Genomic DNA, 25503 nt, shown 5'->3' with positions numbered 1-25503 from the left:
TGCAGGTTCCATCATATACTACATCCCTCCCTGGTTTTCAAGGGCGTCTCTAACACGGAACCATCTTATTTCCCCACACTCATTTCCAAATATTTCTCTTTTCTTAGACATGCTTTATTTCCCTCCCAGCTCACTTTCCCACATCCTCACATCTGGTTCTCTGTCCCCTCACTATGATGCCTGGCCTGTTAAGGATGACCACATCTTTCCATACTATTCCACTCCCCCCCAACCCCCAGCACCATGTGAAGGCCTGGTGCCTTACTCCAGCCCATAATGACTGACATTTGGCCTTCCAGGTACTCATCTGACCACCCCTTTTAGGAACTTATCAGTTGCATTTCAGTAAACACTTAGGTGTGTTGAGTATACTTTCGGTACACCGAGGTGAGAGCACAGGATTTAGAGCCGGGAGGAACCTAGTCCCCTGATATTACTGATGAGGAGCCTAAGATTCAGAGAGGCCAAAAGACATCCCCATAGTCAACCTGCAAGATGTTAATAAAGCGGATCCCAGAACCCTGATTCTCAGCCCTAAATACTACATGTTGAATTGAAATTTGCTCTTAAAATACAGCTTTTCTTTGATACCTGGGTGTGGAGCCCCAGAGACCCAAAGCAATGGTTATCAATTTTACAATATGTTAGAATTAGCTGGGGAGATTTCTAAAAATCCCCAGAAGGGGGAAACTGATTCAGTTGGCGTGGAGTAGGACCTGAGTATCTGCTTAAAACAAAACAAAACAAAACAGAACAAAACAAATGAAAACAGCTCTTCAGATGATCCTGGTAAAGATGATCCTTGGATCACCCTTCGCAAAACAGTTTGTGTCTTTCTCTTTTGAGCTCCCTAACATTGCCCCTGTAAACATTGTTAAGCTTTCCTGAAGCCTCCCATGTCAGGAGCAGGTTTGAGTTAAGCCACAACCATGTTCCCATCCAGAACGCACAAGCCACCAGCTCTGTGCTGTAACCTGTGTAACTTCTCAGGCTCCAACTGGCCTGGGGCCCGGCTGCTGCCCTCCCTTAATATGCTTGGCCATTTGGCCCCGGGAGCCAAATTATTTTTCAAAATACTTTTAGGCATACCTTGGCAAAATATCGATCGTAGTGGAATTCTTGTTGGAAACACCCCACTTGCCAAGGTGTTTCTGAGCACCTTCTGAAGTGTGGATGCCCGGCCTCTGCAGCCTGCCAGCTGTCTCTGCCACAGGACACCCAAGTAAACCAAACCCAAACAGGCACCTAGAGCTCGCCAAATCCCAGCACATGCAGCCCTGGGCCCGTATGACAAGGAGGAAAGGCACTTTGTGTAGCGATTGGGACAAGGCTCCGGAATCTGTGTTGGAATAATGAGGCTCTAAAGGCATGACTCACTGCTCTCCACAGTTATCAGTCTAGGAGTTATCAATGCCCTCCTTGTTGCCTGAGCGCACATCAGAGAAATGACTAATAACGTGGTAATAGCTCTTCAAAATGCTGCCCGGACCTCTGAAGACAATTCAGATATGCCAGGTATTTCCTAGCAGTAAGGGCAAGCCTTGCATAATTTAAGAAATACACAGCGGTTTCGCATTTTGGTGCTTGATAATTGGCAGTTACATAACAGCCTGTAACCACGCAGATGAGCAGAGCCAGAGGTGGGGGAGAGGGTGCTTCTAAGAGAGGTGTTAGTGCTGGAGTGAGGGGTGCAATAGCCGACAGACGTGGCGGCAGCTAAACCTTCACGAAGTTTGGGTCCGGGAGATCCACGCATGCCCATCATGGCACACGTTGGCTCGACAGCAGGAAAGACATCTCTCGACATTTACTATCAGGCTAACACCAATGGGAGGTATGAAATTTTTTCTCTCATGAGCCATATTGCCAGTGTTTTCTCACTCCTTGGTAATGTTTTTAAGCTAAAAGTAGGATTGCCTCAGTCTCTGAAGTAACACAAAGCTGAATTACTCTCTGAAATCGTATGTTCTTCAAACTTTTCTGTTAAAAACTCAACTGATGGGGTTGCCAGAGCATCACCTCGCTGCGGTCATAGAGCCAAGTTGACCTTTCTTGGTGCTTCACATGTAGTGGTGCCATACTTCAGATTCCACGTATAGGAGAGCCCTACAAGGGTGCTAAAAAGCGGGTTCCCATGGCTTATTTCTTTCTGGGGATGGGAGATGCTAGTCTATGAGCACCTACCAAGGATCTCATGTGCTACCAAAATGCTTCTTGGACTGCCCTGTTTGAGTTGTGTCATATTCTTGAAAAAAAGGACTGGCTGATTTAAATAGACTGCTTGGTGTTTGTCACAACACAAGGCTCAAACATCTAGAGACCAGAAAGCCAGTTTGTTTCTGGAACCATCTTTAGGACAAGCATCATTCTCGTCTCCTGGGAGGAGCCAGCATGGCTCATCTGTTGCCCTTACCTTTTGGAGATGATGCTCAAACCTGGGGTCTTTAGATCCACGGATGGGGAGATTGCTAGAAGGGGCTGCTCTGAGCCAAGTCAGGCTGAAAGCCTCCACTCGGCCTCTGCACTTGGTAGCCTGCCATTTGCCTTAGCAGGAAGCTGCCATGGAAGGAGCCCCTGAAATGGATGAGGTCCTGGAAAACCTTGTTGGACTGAAATACACAATCTTGCCTCAGGGTCTTTTAAGATAAATAATTTTTTAATATTTATAAATGAGAACAGAATCTGAGATGAATATATTCTTTTTTTATTGCAGCCTGTCCAAGCAGCGTGGGGGATCAGAAAGCTAGCTTGATGGATGGGTGGCAGGCAGTAGCCAGGAGGCCTTAGCTAGCTGTAACTTTTACTTATTCACGTGATACCCCCCACGCAAGACAGGGACCACACTATGCCGTAGAGGAAGGGCGATGACTGTACAGTCTCACTGAGCATCATGTACATGTATGTAAGGCGTTATTTTGAATGCCAATCAGTTTGAAATTTTTCAGAATAAAATTTAAAAAAAAATTTTTTTTTACATTTATTCATTTTTGAGAGACAGAGACAGAGCACAAGTGGGGGAGGGGCAGAGAGAGAGGGAGACACAGAATCCGAAGCAGGCTCCAGGCTCCGAGCTGTCAGCACAGAGCCCGACGTGGGGCTCGAACTCACAAACCGTGAGATCATGACACGAGCCGAAGTCGGTCACTCAACCAACTGAGCCACCCAGGCGCCCCCATAGTAAAATTTTTATTGAATTAGCATATTTGAATGAACATATTTGAGAAGAAGAAGAAGATGTTGAAACATAGAAACATAACTAACTTAAACACTTAAGGATGACAGAAAGACTGGAAAACAAAATCAGGGAGTTTCCAGAAGGTAAAATGAAAAGATATAGAGAGAAAATAGGGGGAAAATAATAAATCAAAACTGTAATGTTTATGTTTAGAGAGAGAGAGAGCAAGCGCACCCTAGTGGGGGAGGGGCAGAGAGCAAGGAAGATAGAGGATGCAAAGCAGGCTCTGTGCTGACAGCAGAGAGCTCAACACGGGGCTTGAACCTACGGGCATTGAGATCATGACCTGAGACAAAGTCAGATGCCCAAGCGACTGAGCCACTCAGGCACTCCAATAAATAAAAAATTTTAGTGGCACATCCAAGAGCTTTAATATCTGACTAATAGGAATCTCAAGGAGAAAGAACACAGAGAGAGAAGGAAATTATCAAAGAAATAATACAAGAGAAATTTCAGAACTGAAGGTCAAGTCAAGGCACTCTAGATTAAAATGTGCAGGGAATGAGGGGCACCTGGCTGGTCTCTCAGTAAACAGAGCATGCGACTCTTGATCTCAGAGTTGTAAGTTTGAGCCCCATACTGGATGTAGAGATGACTTTAAAAAAATAAAAGCTTAAAAAAGTACACCAAATGAAAAAGAAATTACCCATACCTATACATAGTATCATTAGCATTCAAAACTCTAGAAACAGTGAATTATAAAAGCTTTTGGAAAGGGAAAACCTGTCACAAATGAATGAAAATCAGAATGTATCAGAGTTCTTAACGTCAGTACTGGAAGCTAGAAGACAATGAAATAAAAGTCAACAAAAGTTCTAGAATTTTATACTCAGCTGAACTTTCAATCAACTGTGAAGATATAGCAAAGACATTTTTAAATCTGCAAGGACTCAAAATTTTGCTTCCTGGGGATCCTTTTCTGTGAGACAACCAAAACAAATACATAAACAAAATGAAGAAATAAATAAAAAAGGAGAGAGAAACAGAATCCAGAAGGCAGGGAACCAACACGGGAAAACAATGCAGAGAAGACCGACGTGTATACAATGGGCTTAGCTGTTTTGGAATTCACAGATTATCTGACATACTTGGCCATTTGGAAAATAATACTTACTGATAATTCAGGCAGGGTGTTCGGAAAAATTTGAATGAAAGTGAATAGAAAATTAAATGAAATTAAAAAGGAAGTGTTGACTCCAAGGAAGAAAATGGTACTTAGGAAAAAAAAAAAATCAGAGTAAACTCCTTGGCTTTTCAATGAAAAGTTCTTTATCATAGTAGTGTAAGGGAAGGGGGAATGTGGTAGATTATGTAAAGAGCTAAAACCTAAACTGTTAAAACAAAATTAATAGATGAAGGCTAAATAGAGAAACCAAGAAATGGCAATATTAACATAATTTGGTCTTTTTTTTTTTAATGTTTATTTATTTTTGAGACAGAGAGAGACAGAGCATGAACAGGGGAGGGTCAGAGGGAGAGGGAGACACAGAATTGGAAGCAGGCTCCAGGCTCCGAGCCGTCAGCACAGAGCCCGACGCGGGGCTCGAACTCACGGACCGTGAGATCATGACCTGAGCCGAAGTCGGATGCCCTACCAACTGAGCCACCCAGGCGCCCCAACATAATTTGGTCTTTTAAAAAAACTAAAAACACTGAAAGTGTTTGCCTCAGGGTTGTGTTTTTTTATTTCAGTATTTTTGAGCAATTTGCTTTAAACCATGTGATTTTATCTGCTCTCATAAAAATGAAAATTATTTGTAAGAAAAAGCTCCAAAGTCTGGCCATCGGTGGGAAATTCCAGCCTGCATCGTTCAATAAGCTTTAGCCACCACAGGCATCACACACATGGTGGGTGACGGCACACAAAGTCCCAGTTGGATTTGGACTCTCTGTCTCTAGATTCCTTGTCACAGGATATCCTTCCTGTCCACTGGCAGGTTATGGGCTGTCTCCTGCCAGAGTCATACCAAGTTTCAGGTGAGGTTATAAGACTGAACAGGGGTGTGTGCCTCTTAACAGGAAGGTGGGGAGGTGGGGAGGGAGGGAGGGCGGGAGGGGGGAGGGAGGGACAGAGGGAGCGAGGAAGGAAGGGAGGAAGGAAAGGAGGGAGGGGAAAATCCCCTTCAGAGATGAATTTAGAAAACAATTTGCCACTTTGCTATTGAGACAGCTTCAGGGAAATTCTGTCCAAAATACATCCAGCTGGATGTGGCATCTCATGATGATTCCACTTTTTGACTGCGTGAAGCTTGTGGGCGTGTCTCAAGGCCAGCCCTAGGGAGTAAAGCTAACCGGTGGGCACACCAGGCCATCCCATGCCACCACTGCCCAGGTTGGAGTTGGGGTGTGCTACTGAGGATTCCAGGCTGGCCCAACCTAGTGATGGCCAACCCAAGCACGCTAGAGAACAAACACAGGCTGGACCAGATTTCCTTCCTAGGGGTCCCAGTATCAACAGTATCACTTCTCTTCAGTGTTACCACTGCTCACTGGAGATGCCTTATCATAAGTCTGGGATCTATCCAGTCCAGATTAATCCATGTCTGGGATCACTGAGTCTCCTTAGAATTAGACTACCCTAGAGCTTCTGGATGGCTCAGCGGGTTAAGCATCTGACTCTGGATTTCGGCTTAGGTCATGATCTCACGGTTCGTGAGATCAAGTCCTACATTGGGCCCTGCACTGACAGCGCAGGGCCTGCTTGGGAGTCTCTCTTTCCCCCTTTCTCTCCACACCTCCCCCTGCCCATTCTCTCTCTCTCTGTCAATAAATAAGCATTTAAAATAAATGAATAAAAAGTTTTTTTTTTAAGAAAATCATTTAAAAAAAAATTGGACTACCCACAGACCATGGTAATATTTAAGCAGCCATTCAGTTCTCTATACCCTACTCCTGATGACCAGCACCGTCTAAAAAAAGTGACTGCACAGGAAAGAGCCTTTCTACTCCTACACACAGGTGTGCAGGGCCCCAGGCCAGCCACAAGCTAGGACACAGCTGTTTGTGTACACGGGTCTGCTGTAAAGCTTAAAGTGTCCTCCACTGCAGGCTTGGAGTGCATTTCACCATTTTCCAGTGAAAACGACTGTACCAAGGGACCCCTTGCACTTTCAGTTAGTCGGGATTAACCTGTTTATGGAAGTGTTTTCCTTTGGAAAGAACATCTTTTTTTAGGTAGTGAGCCATTTTGTAAAAATCTTGTTGGTTGGGGTGCCCAGGTGGCTCAGTCGGTTAAGCATGCAACTCTTTTTCTTTTAATTTTTGTTAACATTTATTTATTTTTGAGAGACAGAGAGAGACAGAGCATGAGCGGGGGAGGGGCAGAGAGAGGAGACACAGAATATGAGGCAGGCTCCAGGCTCTGAGCTGTCAGCACAGGGCCCGATGAGGGGCTCGAACCCACAAACCATGAGATCATGACCTGAGCCGAAGTCAGATGTTTAACCAAGTCACCTAGGCACCCCTTAAGCATCCAACTCTTGATTTCAGCTCAGATCATGATCCCAGGGTTGTGGGATCGAGCCCTGAGTCAGGCTCTGTGCTGAGGTTGGAGCCTGCTTAAGATTCTCTCTGTCCCTCTGCCCCTCTCCCCTGCTCACACACTCTCTCTCTCTCTTAAAACTAAAAAAAAACAAAAAACAAAAAAAACGTAAAAACCAAACAACTAGAACAAAAATCCTGTTGGTTTATTATAGATTGAAACATGCTTATATAATAGATTGAAACAGTCAGAAGTATGTTAGAAATTTCCCTCCATCCTAATCCCATCCATAGGGAAAAAGGATGGTATGTGTGTGTGTATATATACAACTTTATATAACATATGTGTATATATACATATATATACAACATATGTACATACACACATATCTTCACAACCGTGACTCAATGTATGCAGTTATTGTTCAACAAAAATGAGATCTCACCTATGCAATGCACATTGTTTTTTCTGCTGACATATATTATAGACATCTTTTCATATCATATAGATTTACCTCATTCTCAGAAATATTCTTTATATGGATATATAGTACCTTAATTTATCTGATGAACTGATGAACATGTAGACTCTTCTAGACTTTTGTTATTAATTTTCTTGATGCAATAACATCCTTAACTCTGAAATCAGACAGCTTTAATTCAGATTCCAGGTAGTCCATTTACTTTGTGAACTGTAGCAAGTTATTTAAACTCTCTATGCCTCAGTTTCCTGGTATATAATATGGGAATCAAAGTGTCCCCATGAAAAAAGAGCTAAGTAAGATAGCATATGATACATTTAGCATATTATAACAGTGATAGCTAACATTTACTGAGTACTTACTAATCAGCCAGGCTCTGTGTGGTTAAACAAATACCACAGTTTCATGCATTAGCCTTACAGCAAATTTTTTAATATCTTCAAAGAAAAGTCTTACATTAATATTATTAAAATGACATTAGCTATTCCTATGCATCTACTCCTCCAGGTAGATTTTTAAATCAACTTTCCACCTACCTCCCATCAATATGACAAGTGTTTTTTTTTTTTTACCTAGTTGGAATTTTGAAGGGTGTCTGTACCCTTGAAGGTTGCCAGAGTAGAAAGACCCTTGGACTTGAGTCAGAGAAACCTGGATAGTGTCATGGTGTCCCTTCAAAGACTTGTGACCGTGGGCAGTTCATTTAAATACTGCAGCTTCCCTACCTATAAACCAGGAAGAATGATCCTTATGGGAGTGGGGGCGGGGCTCTCGTAAGAAAGCGCTGGAACGGCACCTGGCACTTAATAAATATTTTTTAAATGTGCTTGCTTCTGAGACCAGTGTTTTCACGTTGTCTTCTGGTCCTTTGTCATCAGCACCGTTTTCAGTGGCAACTCTAAGACGATCATCAGTGGAAAGAGCTTGTGTCAGATCAAGAGCTGCAATGAGCGAGCAGGATGAAGCTTAAGGCCCCGCTTCCTGTGCAGGGCAAACTGAACGTTCATGACCAGTGAAGATTAGCCAAAAGGGAGGAAAGGGAATTGGGACAAACATAGACTGCTCCGTTGTGCTGGCGTGTGCCACCAGCCGTGGCACGGACTTCCTGCTGCAGGACACAGCTGACCTTTGGAGAGTCGCTGTCCGGGCGAGGCTGTCCTTTAGCAGGACAGAACACAGCTGTTGTTTAGATGTCAGAGGCTAGTTAATAACTGTGTTTGGCAGTCAGCTTGGGATGTTAACAGTTTGGAAAACAGTCTGCTTCTAGGTTTAAGGAAGGCGAGTATGAAGGGACTCTTTGTGTTGCGAACAGGTTGTCTGGTAATCCTTCTTTGAACAAAAATTAACACTTAGCAGCTTTAAAAAACGTTGAGAGAACTCATAAAAGTCAGAGCAGATGTGCAGGAGAAGGTCACACTTCCAGAGCTCTCTTGGGAACTATTTCTGGACTAACAAGTCCAACAGACGTGTTAATTCAGGTTGAGATTTCTAAGGCAAATATTGACTCGATCTCAACCTTTTGCAGTTAATTCTCCAAACTTGAATGTGTCCTGTCAGGCTACCTCGGCCTGTTTTCTTTCCTCCTGCCCCATACTTTGCCCACCTTCATTTTGAACTATTAGTAGGTGAGCTTTTAATAGTTCTGCATTCTGTCTCTAGGTCTGATAATGTTAGGAGGCATAAATTTAACTATTCCTCACTTTCCCAGTGCATGCTTGTGGGAAAGGAGGGAGGAGAAGAAACGGTCTGTTGAGACCAGGAAATCTTGGCAGAATGTAAATGATTCCCAGACTTAGATCAGATTCCATAGAAATAACTTCTTACCCACTCTTCACCACTAAAGAAAAAACTGAGGACAGGTTGTTTTGTTGATTGCCACCTCCACCCAATTCACATGATTTTTTAAAAATTATTGTTCATTTTTGGGGTGCCTGGGTGGCTCAGTCGGTTAAGCGTCCGACTTCGGCTCAGGTCATGATCTCGCGGTCCGTGGGTTCGAGCCCCGCGTCGGGCTCTGTGCTGACAGCTCAGAGCCTGGAGCCTGTTTCAGATTCTGTGTCTCCCTCTTTCTCTGACCCTCCCCTGTTCATGCTCTCTCTCTGTCTCAAAAATAAATAAATAAATGTTAAAAAAAATTATTGTTCATTTTTAACCATGCGTTGCAAAGTTTCTGTGAATTGGTGTGCGAGCTGTTGTACCGCTGCCCAGCTTTTAGTGTAAAGTAAAAAGCTTTGACTAAACGGTATGACAAATATAATGTATATTTACTTCACCTTCATTCCTAAAGGATATTTTCACTAGCTATAGAATTCTGGGTTGAGGATTTTTTTCCCAGATGCTGTTACACCATCTTCTGGCTTCCTTGGTTTCTGATGGGAAGTCAGAGGTCAGTGGAATCGTTGTTACCTTTAGGTAATTTGTCCCTTTTCTCTGGCTGCTTTCAAGATTTTTTTTTGTCTGTACCTTTGGTTTTATTTATCCTGCTTACAGTTCATTGAGTTTCTTGAATCTGTAAATTTAGCTTTTGTACCAAATTTGAAGAATTTTCAGCCATTATTTCTTCAAATATTTCTCTACCCCATTGTCTCTCTCTTCTCCTGAGACTCTGGTTATACCCATGATAGACAGACTTGTTTGTTTGTTTATTATCTTAATTCCAATGTAGTGAACATACAGCGTTCGCTTAGCTTCAGGTATACAATATAGTGACTCAACAAATCTATGTATCCGCTGGTGCTCATCACGACAAGTGTGCTCTTTAATGCCTGTCACCTATTTAACCCTTTTCCCCACCCATCTCTCCTCTGGTAACCATCAGTTTGTTCTCTGTATTAAGAGTCTGGTTCTTGGTTTGTCTTTCTCTCTCTCTTTTTTCCTTTGCTCATTTGTTTTGTTTTGTTTTTAATTCCACAGATGAGTGAAATCATACAGTATTTGTCTTTCTCTGACTGACTTACTTCGCTTAGCATTATACTCTCTAGCTCCATCCATGTCATTGCAAATGGCAAGATTTCATTTTTTTATGGCTGAATAATATTCCATTGTGTATATATACCATATCTTCTTTATCCATTCATCAGTCGATGGGCATTTGGGCTTTTTCGTTAATTTGGCTATTGTTGATAATGCTGCCAGAAACATAAGGGTGCATTTATTCCTTTGAATTAGGTGTGTGTGTGTGTGTGTGTGTGTGTGTGTGTGTGTGTGTGTATTTTGGAGGTAGACACCTGGTAGTATCATTACTAGATCGTAGGGTAGTTCTATTTTTAACCTCTTGAGGAACCTCCATACTGTGTTCCACAGCGGCTGCATCAGCTTGCATTATCACCAACAGTGCAAGAGGGCTCCTTTTTCTCTGCATTCTCACCAACACTTTTGTTTCTTGTGATTTTGATTTTAGCCATTCTGACCAGTAGGAGGTGATATCTCATTGTAGTTTTGATTTGTATTTCCCTGATGGTGAGTGATGTTGAGCATCTTTTCATGTGTCTGTTGGCCACTATGATGGACTTTTTGATATTGTCCTACATATTTGATGTTCTGTTTTTTTTTTTTCTTTTCAATCTTTTACTTCTCTCTGTTCTTCAGATTGGGTCATTTCTATTGGTCTATCTTCAAGATCAGTGACTCTTTCCAATATCACTTCCATTTTATTAAGCTCATCCAGTGATTCTTTGAAAATTGTATATATTGTATTTTTTAATTATGGAACTTCCAGTTGGTTCTTTTTTATAGCCTCTATTTCTCTGCCAAGGTTTTCTATGTATTTCATAAATTCTTTTATGCCATTGAGCATAATTATAATAGCTGCTTTCAAATCCTTATCTACTAATTGTAACATCTGGGTTACCTTGGGATTACTACTGTCTCTTTTTCTTGAGCATGGGCTGCATTTTCCTATTTCTTTGTATGTTTAATAATTTTGGATTGTATTTTGAACATTGTACTAGGACATTATGAAGACCCTGGATTCTCTTACACTCTTCTGATGAGGTTTATTGCTAGGGGGAGGTGGTTATTGTTTATTTTGATTTTTGTCTTAGCTAGCAGTTACCTTGATTGAACTAACACCACAAACTCTGTCTCTTGGGCAGCATCTTAATTCTTAACCCGTTATTTTATCCTTAGTTAGATTGCTGACAGTCTGCCCCATGCATGCATGTCTCAGGAGACTCAGGAAGAGTTTTTTACATAGGCTTTCTCTTTCTGGCTCTATTCTTTCTAGGATTCCCTCTTCACTTTACAGTGGCTGTGGTGGTCCCAAAACCTGTCTCCAGAATTCTGTCTGCTTTCTGTTGGCATTTTAGCCACCCAGCATGGCACTGACTGCAGCCTGCCACTAGGCTAAAAGCCATAAAATTGAGAAACACGTCTATCTACATCTTTTCCCTTCTTCCGCATCTCAGCCCTCCTACAGAATCTTCTTATTTTTTTTGTCTTTCTACAGTGCCTTCGTGCAATTGTTTTTATGTTTTGGCCGGAGTATATAGCTTTCTCTGGGAGAATTGGTCTAGTAGGACCTTACTTGGCCACACCAGAAGTGGAACCAAAAGCACGCTTTTTAAAGAACATTTTAAGTGCCGACTATTCCTTTCTATAATTAGTTTAGCAAATTTGAGGGGCACTTAGGTGGCTCAGCCGGTTTGGCCTCTGACTTTGGCTCAGGTCATGATCTCACGGTCCTTGAGTTCAAGCCCCGATTCAGGCTCTGTCCTGACAGCTCAGAACCTGGAAACTGCTTCAGATTCTGTGTCTCCCTCTCTCTCTGCCCTTCACCTGCTCATGCTCTGTCTCTCTCTCAAAAATAAATAAACATTAAAAAAATTCAGATTAGCAAATTTGAAAAATAGATCTATATGTAGATAATGGCATGGGACTTGATAATTACTAGAGGAAATACTTATTTTTAGGGTCTTAGTAAACAACACTATTGTTAACAGCTGAACAAGCAACATCATTCATTGTATACTTCAACATATTAGTGAGATACCAAAAGTTTCTTTGCTAAATCTTTTAGTCAAAGTTTCTATTTCATATTAGCTAAGTAAAATTTGTCATGCAGCAACTCACATACCAATTCATAGAATTAAAGGGAGAAACAAAATATACCTCAATCAGAGTTGGAGATTTCCCCACTGTCAGCAACTAATAGATCAGTTATACAAAAAAAAAAAAAAAAAAATCAGTAAAGGCATAGATGAAGATATAAACCAGATTGATGCTTGTAGAATACAACATTCAACAAGAGGACACACACTGTTGTCAATTGCTCATGGCATGTTTACCAAGTTGGTCAAATGCTGGACCATAAAACAAGTCTCAATAAAGTGTAAAGATTTGCAATATGTAGAGAATGTAATATGACCCCTTACTACATTGGAATTAAATTAGAAATTAATAACAGAGGCGTGTGGGTGGCTCAGTTGGTTAAGCTCCAACTTTTGATTTGAGCTCAGGTCATGATCCCAGGGTTGTGGGGATCGAGCCCTGCATCGAGCCCAGCCTCTCTCTCTTTTTCTCTCCCCGCCCCCCACTCATCTCCCTTGCCCCTCTCCCCCATTCACGTGTGCTCTCTCTCTAAAATAAAAAAAAAGCAATAATGTCTTGGGAAACCCCAAATATTTGGAAATTCAGCAACACACTTATGAACAGCCAGTGGTTCAAAGAAGAAATCACAAGGGTATTCAGAAATATTTGTAACTAAATGATAATGAAAATACAGCATATTAAAATGTATAGAGTGCTGCTAAAGCAGTACTTAGAGGAAATATTATAGCTTTAAATGTTTGTATTACAAAAAGAAAGGTCTTGGGACTCCTGGGTGGCTCAGTTAGTTGAGCGCCTGACTTCAGCTCAGGTTATGATCTCACATTTGTGGACTCGAGCCCCACATCAGGCTCTGTGCTGACAGCTCAGAGCCTGGAGCCTGCTTTGGATTCTGTGTCACCCTCTCTCTCTGCCCCTCCCCTGCTCACACTCTGTCACTCTCTGTCTCTCAAAAAATAAAATGTTAAAATAAAAATATAAAAAAAAGTCTTAAATGAGCTGTACAATAGAACTTTCTGTGACAATGGAAATGTTCTGTGTCTGTGTTATACAATCTGGTAGCCGCTAGTCATGTGTGGCTTTTGAGTTCTTGAAATGTGGCTAGTGTGAATAAGAAATTGAATTTGTAATTAATTCAATTTAAATTAATTTAAATTTAGATACCCACATATGGTTATTGGCTATCATATTGGACAAGACAGGTCTAAAACTCAGTGACTAAATGTTTTCTCTTAAGAAAAATATCCAGGGGCGCCTGGGTGGCTCAGTCGGTTAAGCATCTGACTTCAGCTCAGGTCATGATCTCACAGTCAGTGAGTTCGAGCCCTGCATCGGGCTCTGTGCTGACAGCTCAGAGCCTGGAGCCTGCTTCAGATTCTGTGTCTCCCTCTCTCTCTGCCCCTGCCCTGTTCATGCTCTGTCTCTCTCTGTCAAAAAAAAAAAAAAAAAAAAAAAAAAAAGAAAGAAAGAAAGAAAGAAAGAAAGAAAAATATCCAAAATAAGTAGTAAGAAGAGCATGAAAAAGGTAAGAGCATAAATCAATAAACTGGAAAATAGATTTAAAAATATAGAAAAACCATAAATCCAAATGTTTGGTCTTATAAGAGATCAATAAAAGTGATTAAATATATAGAGAGAATTCATTACCAATATCCAGAGTAAAAGAGGGGCTATCAATCCTATAGACATTAAAACATTAATAGAGGGGGGTGCCTGGGTGGCTCAGTTGGTTAAGCAACCGACTTCGGCTCAAGTCATGATCTCGCAGTTTGTGAGTTTGAGCCCTGCGTCGGGCTCTGTGCTGACAGCTCAGAGCCTGGAGCCTACCTAAAATTCTGTGTCTCCCACTCTCTCTACCCCTCCCCTGCTCACACTCTGTGTCTCTCTGTCTCTCAATAATAAATAAATGTTAAAGAAAAAAATTTTTTTAAATAAGAAAATAATAAATAAAACATTAATAGAGGAATATCATGAACAAACTTATGCCAGAAAAGGTTCAGCAACTAGATGAAGTCTACAAATTCTTTGAAATATACGATTCATAAAACTGACACTGGATAGAGGGCGCCTAGGGGGGTTCAGTCAGTGAAGCATCCAACTCTTGGTTCTGGCTCAGGTCATGATCTTACAGTTTGTGGGTTCAAGCCCCACTGTGGGCTCTGTGCTGTCAGCGCAAAGCCGGCTTGGGATTTTTTTCTCTCTCCCTCTTTCTCTGCCCCTGCCCTGATTGTATTTTTCTCTCTTTCAAAATAAATAAGTAAACTTGAAAAAAGAAACTGACACCAGATGAAACCCAAAATCTGAATAGCTCTACATCAATTTAAAAAAATCTACTTCAGGGGCTTCTGGGTGGCTCAGTCCATCAAGTGCCAACTCTTGATTTCAGCTCAGGTGATGATCTCACAGCTCATTTCACGAGATTAAGCCCCACGTCAGGCTCTGTGCTGACAGCTCAGAGACTGCTTGTGATTCTTTGCCTCTCTCTCTGCTCCTCCCCCACTTGCACATGCTTTCTCTCTCTCACACTCTCTCTCTCTCTCAAAATAAATAAGTATGTTTTTAAAATGCTACTTTAGCATCAAAAACCTTCTCACAAGCAATTTGGAACTCTCAGATAATGATGGTAGGAATGTAAAATGGTATAACCGCTTTGGAAAAAGTCTAGTATTTCTTTTTTTTTTTTTTTTGTAGTGTTTTTTAAGGTTTATTCACTTATTATTTGAGAGAGAGAGAGAGAGAGAACAAATGGGAGAGGGGCAGAGAGAGAGAGAGGGAGACACAGAATCCAATGCAGCCTCCAGACTCTGAGCTGTCAGCACAGAACCCAACATGCAGCTTGAACTCACAAACTCTGAGATCCTGACCTGGGGGAATTCAGATGCTTAACTGAGCCGTTCAGGTGCCCCTCGAGCATTTCTTATAAAACTAAATGTATCCTTGTTTGACTCAGCAATTCCAGTCATAAATACTTATACAAGAGAAATTGAAATATTTGTTGACAAACACATATGAAGCCTAGGTGTCCCCATCAATAGGAAAATGGATATAAAGTAGGGGTATATTCATACAATGGAATGCTATTCAGCAATACATTATCAAGGAGAAAATTACTAATACATGCAACATGTGTGAAACCTTCCACCAAAAAGAGTATATATTATTTTGTTCCATTTACATGAAATTCTAGAATAGGCAAAACTAGTCTACGGTGGGGAAAAAATCAAAACAGTTGTTCCTTATGGGGGAGTAAGGGTTTTTTTATATAAGTTTTTAAATGTTTATTTATTTTTGAGAGAGAAAGAGAGTGTGAGCAGGGAAGGGGCAGAGAGAGAGGGAGACACAGAATGTGAAGCAGGCTCCAGGCTCCGAGCTGTCAGCACAGAGCCCGTCACAAGGCTTGAATTCATGAACCATGAGATCATAACCTGAGCCAAAGTTAGAGGCTTAACCAGCTGAGCCACCCAGGTGCTCCAGGAGTAAGGGTTTTTTTAACTCAAGTGTATATATTTGTGTATACCAGGTGTATATACACTGAAGATTTGAACACTTCGTTGAATATAAATTTTACCTCAAGAGAGAAAAAATGAACATTGAACTGTAGTTAATGATACACATGATGAATTATTTAGAGGAAGTAGAACGATACCTGAAGTTTACTTTGAAAGACATTGAAAAGATTAGATGCATTAATGAATGGATATGTGTATAGGTACGTGATATGATAAAGCAAGTACGGTAAAATGTTAATGGTAGAATCTAGGTGACCTTAAACATACTCTGTTGTGTATGTGAAAATTTTCAAAACAATATGGGAGAAAAAGTGAGGAAAAAGTTTGCTTCTAATTCTCTGTACGCAGAATTACAATGCAGTGAATTGATCCTTCATTGGATCTGCCTTTATAGACAAGAAGAATGTGTTATGAACACATTTGTTCTGAGTTTCTTGAGCACTGCTAATAAACAAAGGACCGTGGAATAATTAACAAAGTAATTAATATGAATCAAGCATTTTCTGTGTCCTCTGGAAACTTGCAATCTGATGAAGGATATGAAACAGCATACTAAAAATAGAGTGCAGAATAGGATACATTCTCTAGTAGACATAGGGACCATCCGGTGTGATCGTTCCGGAGAACGAGAGCCTATCAGGTTGGAGGAGCCACGGAGGCTGCGTGGAGGACGGGATGTATCGAATACCAGTGGACAGAGGGCTTCAGCAGAGGAGATGGTATCCCAGGTGCAGCTGTTTGGATAGTGTGAAATAAAGGTAGAAAAGTGGGACTAGGGCCTTGAAAACCAGGTCTGGATTTTATTCAGTAGATAGGTGAGAGAGGGCAAGGTGGGGAGACAGATGCTTTAACGTAAATGTTACTTAGTGGACCTAGAAATGCCGGAAACCCAGATGGGGGCCCTGACCGCCCCCCCTCACTATCAAGCTCCCTTGCAGGGGTGCCCCGGCCCCCGGCTTGGATTTGAAGGAATTAGAGGATCTCCAGGGCCCTTCCAGTTCAGCATTCTGTGATCTTGTGGCCGCTTGAAAAAGTTGTTGCTCAAACAGAGTAAATATTTCCTCTTGCAGTATTATTGTACTGTATTAGCCAACCCTTTCTTCATCAAGTCTGGATTGTACTGTGAGGTATATTACAAATTCCATATTCAGAATGTCAGAGCTCTGAGCTGTTGCTGGGTGGTAATGCTGCTTTTTACAGAGCTGTAACATTTCAAGCTGTTGAACTTTCACATTACGAGAAAAAATGACTGTGATGTTAAGCCAGATGGGGGTTAGAGGGGAAACCTTACAACACTTTGTGGGAGCTGGGAGTGCTGCATCTGTCTGCCTAACCCAAACTTGAAAGGAGATTCTTCACAGAATGCTTATAGCGCTCTGGTCATTCCTGAGTGCAAGGAAATAGAATCTTAAAGTTGTGTAGGACAACACAATTTCTTTGGATGAAAAGAATATCTTTTACCACGTGAGTTTTTAATAATGGATTTTTAAAAAAATTTTTAACATTTTTTAGAGAGAGACAGAACACGAGTGGGGGAGGGGCAGAGAGGGAGACACAGAATCCGAAGCAGGCTCCGGGCTCCGAGCTGTCAGCACAGAGCCCAATGCGGGGCTCGAACCCACGAACCGTGAAATCATGACCCGAGCTGAAGTCGGATGCTTAACCGACTGAGCTACCCAGGAGTCCCAACAATGGTTTTATTATTATCTCTGATGTGTTCTGATCTTTGGTCCCAAACAATATTTTGAACCGTTGAGTGTGTGATGAAAAATTGACTTTTCATCTCTAAGCATCCAGGCCCGGGTGGACACCTGCTGTGTCAAGGGTGAAGGAAAGACAGTGGAAATATTGTCACTTCCAGACCACTGGGTTCAAGTGTTCAATGTGCGGAAAGAAGTGATAGGCTGAAAAACTTGTGTGGTACGGGAACACAAACTCTTCGGGAGGAAGGACAGAAAGAAAGGTGGCCCAGAGCACTTCCATAGTCAGTCAGCCATGGCTCTGGTGGTTTGATGGCTGGCTTAGACCTAGTTCCAAAGACTCCAGCTTGATCGTTATGGAATGCTCGTTGTATAGGGGGCTGTGCTGCAGAGAAAACGTGTCTCCTAACATTTGGTCACTTTTCATCTTATTAGGGAGAGAAACCATGTTCCAGTCTCCTCAAAACACCAAGCCACACCTCTCCGTGTGCCTCGTGTGTTTGTGCTCTGTGAACTTGACAAAGGTAGTCTTTTACGAGGAGGGTCTTCTCTCAGGGAACCCCGGTGAGAGGGGTCTCAGATCAGAGCTGCTTCAAAGAGGGGAGGGATGTGCCTCTAGAGCTGGGCCGCCTTTTGCTGGGAAATGAGAGCCATATCAGAGACCGTCTTCGATTTTAAAAACATTTCACTGAAATGTATGCTTTCTGGCTGTAGCAAACAGCATGTTTTGCAGCCAGATATCCTGCCCAAATACTAGTAACAGTGTCATAACTTCTGTTATTAACACCCTTTCCCCTTTCTTCAGCTTATTTGTAAGGAGTTTTCTTGTGGTTATAAAAGAAACTATAGAAATCATAGAAAATATCCAAAAGCGTATAGACAAAAAAGTTATCCATTAATACCACAACTTAAAGATATTCGTCATTGTTTTTTCTTGCATTTTAAATTTCTCTTACATATGTATATGCCTAAATGTCATAAGGGAACCATGGGAAATACAGCACATAGATAGCTTAATATGCCACCTGGTTTTCACATAACAGGAGAATTTTTCCCAAATTATAAAAACCCTTAGAGAATATCATATGTAATGACTACAGAATATTCATTCCCTTTTGCGGACGTAGCATCGCTTTTGAAAATAATACCTCACTGTTAGGCTTTCGGATTGTTTCCAATGTTCTGTTGTGAAAGCAACACTATCTTTGGTTTCAGGAGACACACTTCTGTGTCTGGGGAAGAAGAGAAATGCATGAGTTTGCCAGGGTGCCCGATGCCCCTTACTGAGCCTTGTCAGGGCCTTTGGCTGGCTCTCTCTATGTGCTGGGTCCAGACTGCAGGAACAGGGAGCGAGTCTTCTGATCAGCTAATGGTGGCAGGGATCACTGTATCTGTACTGCCCTTCCCAGGGGACAAGCAGGGTCTAGGAATGGGAGTCCGTGTCAGTGGACAACCCTCTGCTCCCAGGAGCCCCCCTAGGCCCAAGGACCTAGTGCTTCCTCACTCTGTCTTCCTCAGAAAGAAAGACAACTCTCTCTGGGTTCCTACTTGACTGTGGTCATAGGTACTACAACAGGAGCTTGGAGCCGTGTGGAGCCTACTCGGCCTCGTAATAATAGTAATAACAGTGGCTGATATTCACGAGGCGTCTGCTAGGATATGTCAGGGGCTTTACAGACAGCATCTTATTTAACTCGCAGACCCCTTGTTCTGAAAGCCAGAGGTAGTGTGCCCAGAAGAGAACAAGCAAGGTGGCTCTGGAGTTGTACGGACCTTGCTTGGAGCCCAGCCCCACCGTTTACCAGCAGCCCTATGACTTAGGCAGGTGAATCAGTCAGGAATGCATTCAGCTGCAAAGCTCAGAAAACTAAGCCCAGAGTGGCTTAAACAAGTAAGTCGTTATCATGAGAATTCCGGAAGGAGCCAATCCAGGGTTCACACGATGTCATCAGGGACTCAGCCTCTTACCTTCCTACCTATACTGTCCCTGGCAGGTGGCTTTCCTCCTCCTGGTGGCCGATGGCTGCTGCATCAGAGGCAGGAAGAAGAAGAGTAGAAAGCCGGGATGATCCCTGGATCAGGAATCAGAAGCTTTTTCCCTACATGCTCAGCTTATGTCTAATTGGCCAGAACTCTGTCATATGGTCACCTAGGTATAAGGGACTCTGTGGAGAAGTGTCAGCTGCCTGTGTTGTCATCCCTAAAGAGATAAGGGTTCTGCTGAAAAGGGACGCAAGGGAATGTCTGATGGGTCAGCAGCCATCAGTGGCTGCGTCAGCAAGTCACTTAATGTCTTGGGAGTTCAGTTGTTCCTCCGTTAATAATTCTTTCCTATTCTGGTCAGGCTTTTTCAGCTTCCACCAGGCGTGCCCAGCTTGCCTCAGGGTATGGGAGTTCCTCGGGAACATCCCCAGGGACAAGGAGAAACTCAGGCGTGGGTCCTAGCCACACACACCCCATTCACCAAGGGTCTCTTTACTTCCCAGCAGGCCCAGTAACACCTCACCCTTCAGGATGTACCGGGAGCTCTAAGCACCCACTGTCATGCCATCACTTTAGACCTGGGCATCCATGACTGCTTACCCTTGGGATTCTTCTAGGCGGGCAAAGCTGAGCTCTTTGTTACTTGTTCCTCTTGCTTCTACTTCTCTCTCTACTGTCTCACCCCAACTGCTGTCTCTGCTACCACTGCATCTCATAGTCAAACCCCCCAAAGAGATGATGTCTTGGGTCCGTCACCACTCACGAGGAACATCACCGTCAGGCAGGGTCTTACGCCCGCCCACCCCAGTACCCCAGTCACCCTTTAGCCACAGGACACGCTGGGGCTTCTTTCCTCGACAGAGACCTGTGGACGTGGCAGGTGTTAAGGACCCCAGGTCCTCTTCAGTACATTATGTCAGAGTCTCAGACATATAGCTGTGCACAACTATAGGGGCCCCATGCACGTTGAAACCCACAAGAGTCGCGTTCCAGGAAACCCCGGTCCCCTGAAGTTGAGCACCAGGGAGGTACAAGCCCCAGGTGGGCCTCCCCTGTGGTTTAAGACCTTGAGGCCGGGGTGGGGTGAGGGAAGGTGGGGGAGATGGTGGGGAAGGGGGTGTCCTGTTACCCGGCTAGCCCGGTGCTAACTCCAGGGCGGAGTGGAGAGTGCGGGCTCTGTGAAGGGGGGAGGAGAAGTCTCGGGAAAAGGCAGCCGGTCAGATTGCTGGCATTCCTGAGGAGGACGTTGTTTGGAAAGGAAGCCGCTGTCAGCTGCACCCTTCGTCCCCGGCTGCCCAGAGGTGAGGGGCAGTTATCAGGACAAATAAAACAAGGGAATGTGTGTTCACATACTTTGAAAGGGTGACTCATTCCAGAGGCCTCCTTCTTGCTGTTATTTCAGCTGCTGCCGCTGCCTCTGCTGCTGCTGCGAAACAGCTTTGAACCCTGAGGTGTGAGGCTGCCTGGAGGTAGGGGCAGGGAGCAGGGGAGAATTGCCTGGCAGCCCGGAACCAGAGCCTGTGGTCAGTGGGCGGGGAAGGGGCCCGGAAGATGGACGAATGAGGCTCGTCTGTCTCCTCAGTAGTGGCTGTCGGGCATTTGTGCGATTCCTGGCGCAGATGGAGAGCAGATCTGGGCCCTGAGGGTCAAACGCAAGGCAAGGATGCCCTTGTCATCACAAGGCGATCCAGGCAGACAGTCGGCAAAGGGTGTGTCAGACCTCCACCAGATCCTGTCATCGTGGGCCGTAAGAATCAGGCACGACGAGCTCACAGTCCCTTGAGACAAAAGCTCTGCCGTCCACCCTGCATCCAACCTATGCCGCTGAGACGCCGCAATGGGCCAGAGCCCCACCACTGCTGGGCAGCGTTTGCCAAATCCATGCAGTGGCTTCCGGCTGGTGCCAGCTCCCCCAGCCAGCTTCCCGCAGCCAGCCAGCCGCTGGGTGACTGGTTCGTAGAAGCTGCACACGCGTGAGCTGGGACAGCGTAAGCAGAAAGCAACTGGGTGGCGCTGCCTTCCTCCCCCGATCCCTACCCCACCCTCGCTGGCTCCTGGACTTCGCCTGCAGCCTGTCCAGAGCGAAGAGCTGTACAGTAAGTCTCCCGAGCGTGAACCAGTCTGTGGAATAAAGTTGGCTCCACGGGCTGGCTGCCTGTCACACCGCCAACAGAGCGGCCCTTTACTGGAACTCTGAACTTGATTATGTGACATTTTCACTTGAATCAGAGAGGAAAGCCAGATTGCTGAGCAGAGCCAAGGTGGTCATGGCTCTTTTTTCACCTGTTTCGCACTAATTCCCTTTGGGGGAGGGTCCTCACTGGGCCCCTTTTTAGACACCCAGGAGAAGAGGGAGAGGTGCACTCTATCAAGCTTCAGGGGACAAGCCCCACCCCAGCAGGTGGGAGACCCAGGGTTCTTGTCCCACCCACGCTGAGAAAGAGCTTGATGGTGTTAAGAGCTGTGTGGAGGGAGAACTGACTCGCCCGAGTGCAGACACACTGGAACAGAGGTGGGATCAGGGGGCGCCCATCAGGGGTGACAGGTCCCCTTCCAGTCCCTGGCCAGGGCAGGACCCCTCTCCACGTTCTGAGACAAGGCACTGGGAATGGCTCAGCTCTCCCTTGTCTGCGCGCTCAGCCCACAGCTCTCTGCTCAGCCCCCTTGCCGTGGAGAAAACATGTCTGGCCGTGGGTCCCCTTCCTTCCCACATCCCAGGACACATCTCCCTGCTGCGTCATGCAGACCTTGTCCACATCTCTGCTCCTTCCTTCTCCACGTTCTCCGATCTGGAAAAGTGGTTTTTCTGCCCATCCTTGCATCTTGACTGCAATATCACAACAGCCTCCTAATGAGGCTGCCTGCCTCTGGGTCTCAGCAGCAGCAGCCTGTACATATGTCCAGCATAACTTGCCAAAGCGTGATGCAGTCTAATCACCCTTCTGCTGGGAAGCTGTCCGTCCTCCTCACTGCCTACAAGGGACAGAAGATGGGAGAACATCCCTTTGGGATTTGGTGCTCACTTGCTACTCTGAGTCTTACTTACTCCACTTTGCTCTGCCCACAGCTCCAAACACAGACGCTCGGGAAGCATTTAGAGATGGAAGGAGTGAATAGAAAAATTAGGAAGCCAAACAAGAGTTCTCTGGTGTTTTTAATTTTATATAGAGGTACCATGCTAATATATGCATGAGATTAATCACTGATGATAGTCTTTTCATGGTTTTCTTGAGATGAGTCTATTATCCAAAGAATGGAAAAGCCTGTCTTATTTTATAAAGAGAGCAAGGTTTATAGGACAGATAAGGAAATTCAGAGTCAGATAACCTTTTGATCTTTGATTTTGAATTGGTAGCTCAGATGATGCCTCCAAAAAGGATCTCAATAATTTCCCTTTTTTTTTTTTTTTTTTTTTTTTAGCCAGCCACTTCTCCAGTCAAATTTTAAAAGGCTTAGAAGAACATGTGATTTTTAAAATATCCTGGAGGTCTTTTCCAGGCCTGGGCAACTCATGGGTCAATGCACAGCTATTTCTGTATTCAAGTAGAGTGGGGAGGGTGCCCTGACGGTTCACTGAAGGTCAGGGGCCCGACTGTCTGAACTGGGAGGTTGGACGGAGGAACTTCCTTCTTCCCTCTTGTGCCCCAGCTGGGCTTCACTACAGTACTGCAGACATGTTCTCGCGTGCCTGTACCTGCTGCAAGGTATTTTCTTCTGAGCTGGTCCCTTTAAATTGTGGGGACCCCGACTCCTGTGTCAAAGGGATAACACACAGGTGTGAACAGAGTAGTCATTTGTGGAGTAGTGTAGACTGAACCATGTAGGGGTAGCTTTGCAATGCACAGTCCCTAAATGAGAAATAAAGTTTCCGGCTGATTTGAAGCCCTGTTCTTTTTCCAGGTTTGAGCCATGCTTATAGGAAAAGAAATGCTCTGGTCAGATGGAGAGTGGAGGTGTGTGGACTGGCACCCAGGGATTGAGTTCCCAGCCCAGCTCTGCAGTTCATCTGTTGTTTTTCTGGGCCAGGACTTTCTCTGGAAGTTACAGTACCTTTCAAGTTTGGGGGTTGGGGCAGTTTGTTCTTGTGCTAGGCATTTTCTCCTTGCCCCTCCAGATCCTGTCTCCAGCCTTCTCCACCCTGTCCTGTGCCCTGGAAGCTGACCGGTAGGGACTAAACTAATGGGTCCCCTTGCTTCCTGGCCCCCTATTGAGTTCCTTACCCTATAAGGAAAACCGACAGGAGATTGAGAGGGGAGTAGAGGAGGAGTGGGGCCAAAGTATTGATTCTCCTGGCTCCTCCCTGAGTCTGGGTCCCTGGCAGGCAGCCCTTTTCACAGGGTGTGCTGTCTCAAGGTTCCAGTTGCCTCTCCGCCCTCACCCATTTGGTCCCAGGGATGTAACTGTGGCAGTGTTACTGGCCCCAGAACACTGCACTGTGGTTCCCCTACTCCCTGCCCATCCCTTATAAATGGCCCGTTTATTAAACTCTCCTCAAATTACCCAATTTGAAAGTGCCATCTGTTTCCTGCCAGAATCCTGATGGATACGGTTCCTAAGATCTTTTCCACCTCCGAAAAAAGATGCCGGCAGGCAGGGGAGGAGCTGGCCCTTTGGGGCTCCCATTTTTCACTCGTGCCTCCCTTCACGGTTCACCAGGATCAGGGGAGGGACGGACCGGTAGAAATACGATCTCTAAAGCACAGAAGTCACTAGGACGAGAATCACCCGTGCCTTGGTAGGCACAGGCTGTTAGAACCCTGGTGTCCAAAGAGTACGCAGGTGTGCTCTCCCACTGTGGTGGAGGGGTAAGAGCAAGGTGGATCACCCCGCCCGAGCCTGGGCTGTCCCTCCTCCCCCTTGCCGCCTCTGTGACTGTGGGCGAGTGACTTCACCCTCCGAGCCTCAGCGCCTTTTCCCTCCTAACCCAGAGTTGGTAACACCTATCCTGGCCGACACGGATTGTTAGGAGGTGCAAAGGAAGGAGCCTGTGGGAAACCGCTTTGATGAACATCAAGTACAGGACGAAAGAGAATTGTGGTCATAAACAGCTTTTACTGTGGTAGGGGTCACAGACAGGGCAGAGAGCCCAGTGGGGACATTACCCCTGCTCCTGACCTAGCTGCAAACCCACCTCCGTTCTCTTTTCCCTGCTATGTGCGCTTGCCGAGACATATGTAGCTCTCAGAGAGTCAGTTTCAGGATCAAAGTGTGACCTCAGAGATACCAGATTACAGAGTCATGTCATCAGACAGCAGCAGCAGCTCTCTGACATTTCCGGAATTCAGATCCTGACCTTGGGGGTCTTAGGTGGCCATTGACAGCCCTTCTAAAAGCAGCTGCTTCAGAATAGTTCCAGGAGAGGATAAGGGAATGGAGTATGCTTTATTTATTCATTTTTAATTATCAAATTACCACAGAGACTTCTTGGCATACAAGAAAAACACGTGCTTGTAAACGACATACGTCGAGTGCAATTTTTTCTGTAAAAAATAATCAAGGGACTTAAAGAATTTCAGTCATATCGCCTTGGTACCATTGGGAGTATGTTAGGCCATGCACATACAGTCCACATGCAGCACCCGTGCAGACGGGGGGAAGAGTTGAGGAAGGAGAAAACGGGTGAAGAAGTGACAGGCTGGGAGTCCACAGCCTTACATGTCCTAGTATGGATACGTACCTCACTGTATTTCTTACCCAGCAGTTCAGTACTGTGCACAGAGCAACGAGAGTGAACGTCAAGAGCATAGTACTTAGTGGAAAAAATAAGAATGAGATGCGCAAACTGATATTTCCGTAAGTTAAAAATAGGTGCACAGAAGCACCCATTGCGCATTTTGTAAGTGCTGTTGCAGACATAAGGATACACCTCAGGCACATTAGAAGATTTCGCTGTGGGGTGAAGGGAATGGAAATGGGCTCGAGGCATAGAAGGAAAAAAATGCATATGTGCATAAATACAGGGCTTTTGCCTAGAGGGCGTTAATCAGAACTGTTGTGTATGGTAAACGCAAGCTCTGTTTTTGAGGTAGACAACAAGCAAAGTCCTCAGTTTTCCTTTTTCTTTTAGG

General features: G+C 44.5%; 1 protein-coding gene across 7 annotated transcripts in view; it reads left to right on the top strand.

The window, feature by feature from the left end:
* The window catches only part of CTDSPL (CTD small phosphatase like), a 120501-nt gene that overhangs the window by 22850 nt on the left and 72148 nt on the right, over window positions 1-25503 (top strand). Inside the window, exon 1 of one of the 7 annotated variants that reach the window (XM_015537070.2) lies at window positions 1637-1834. The exons of the other annotated variants lie outside the window; for them this stretch is intronic. Coding sequence (XP_015392556.1) covers window positions 1828-1834 — 7 coding nt within the window. The 5' untranslated portion in view covers window positions 1637-1827. Of the gene's footprint in view, window positions 1-1636; window positions 1835-25503 lie in introns of those variants that run through there. 7 annotated transcript variants of the gene reach the window in all.

The sequence above is a fragment of the Panthera tigris genome, chromosome C2 (genome assembly GCF_018350195.1).
Source record: "Panthera tigris isolate Pti1 chromosome C2, P.tigris_Pti1_mat1.1, whole genome shotgun sequence".
Taxonomy (NCBI): domain Eukaryota; kingdom Metazoa; phylum Chordata; class Mammalia; order Carnivora; family Felidae; genus Panthera; species Panthera tigris.
The sequence above is the reverse complement of the archived record's forward strand: the minus strand, read 5'-3'. Positions and strand labels throughout refer to the sequence as shown.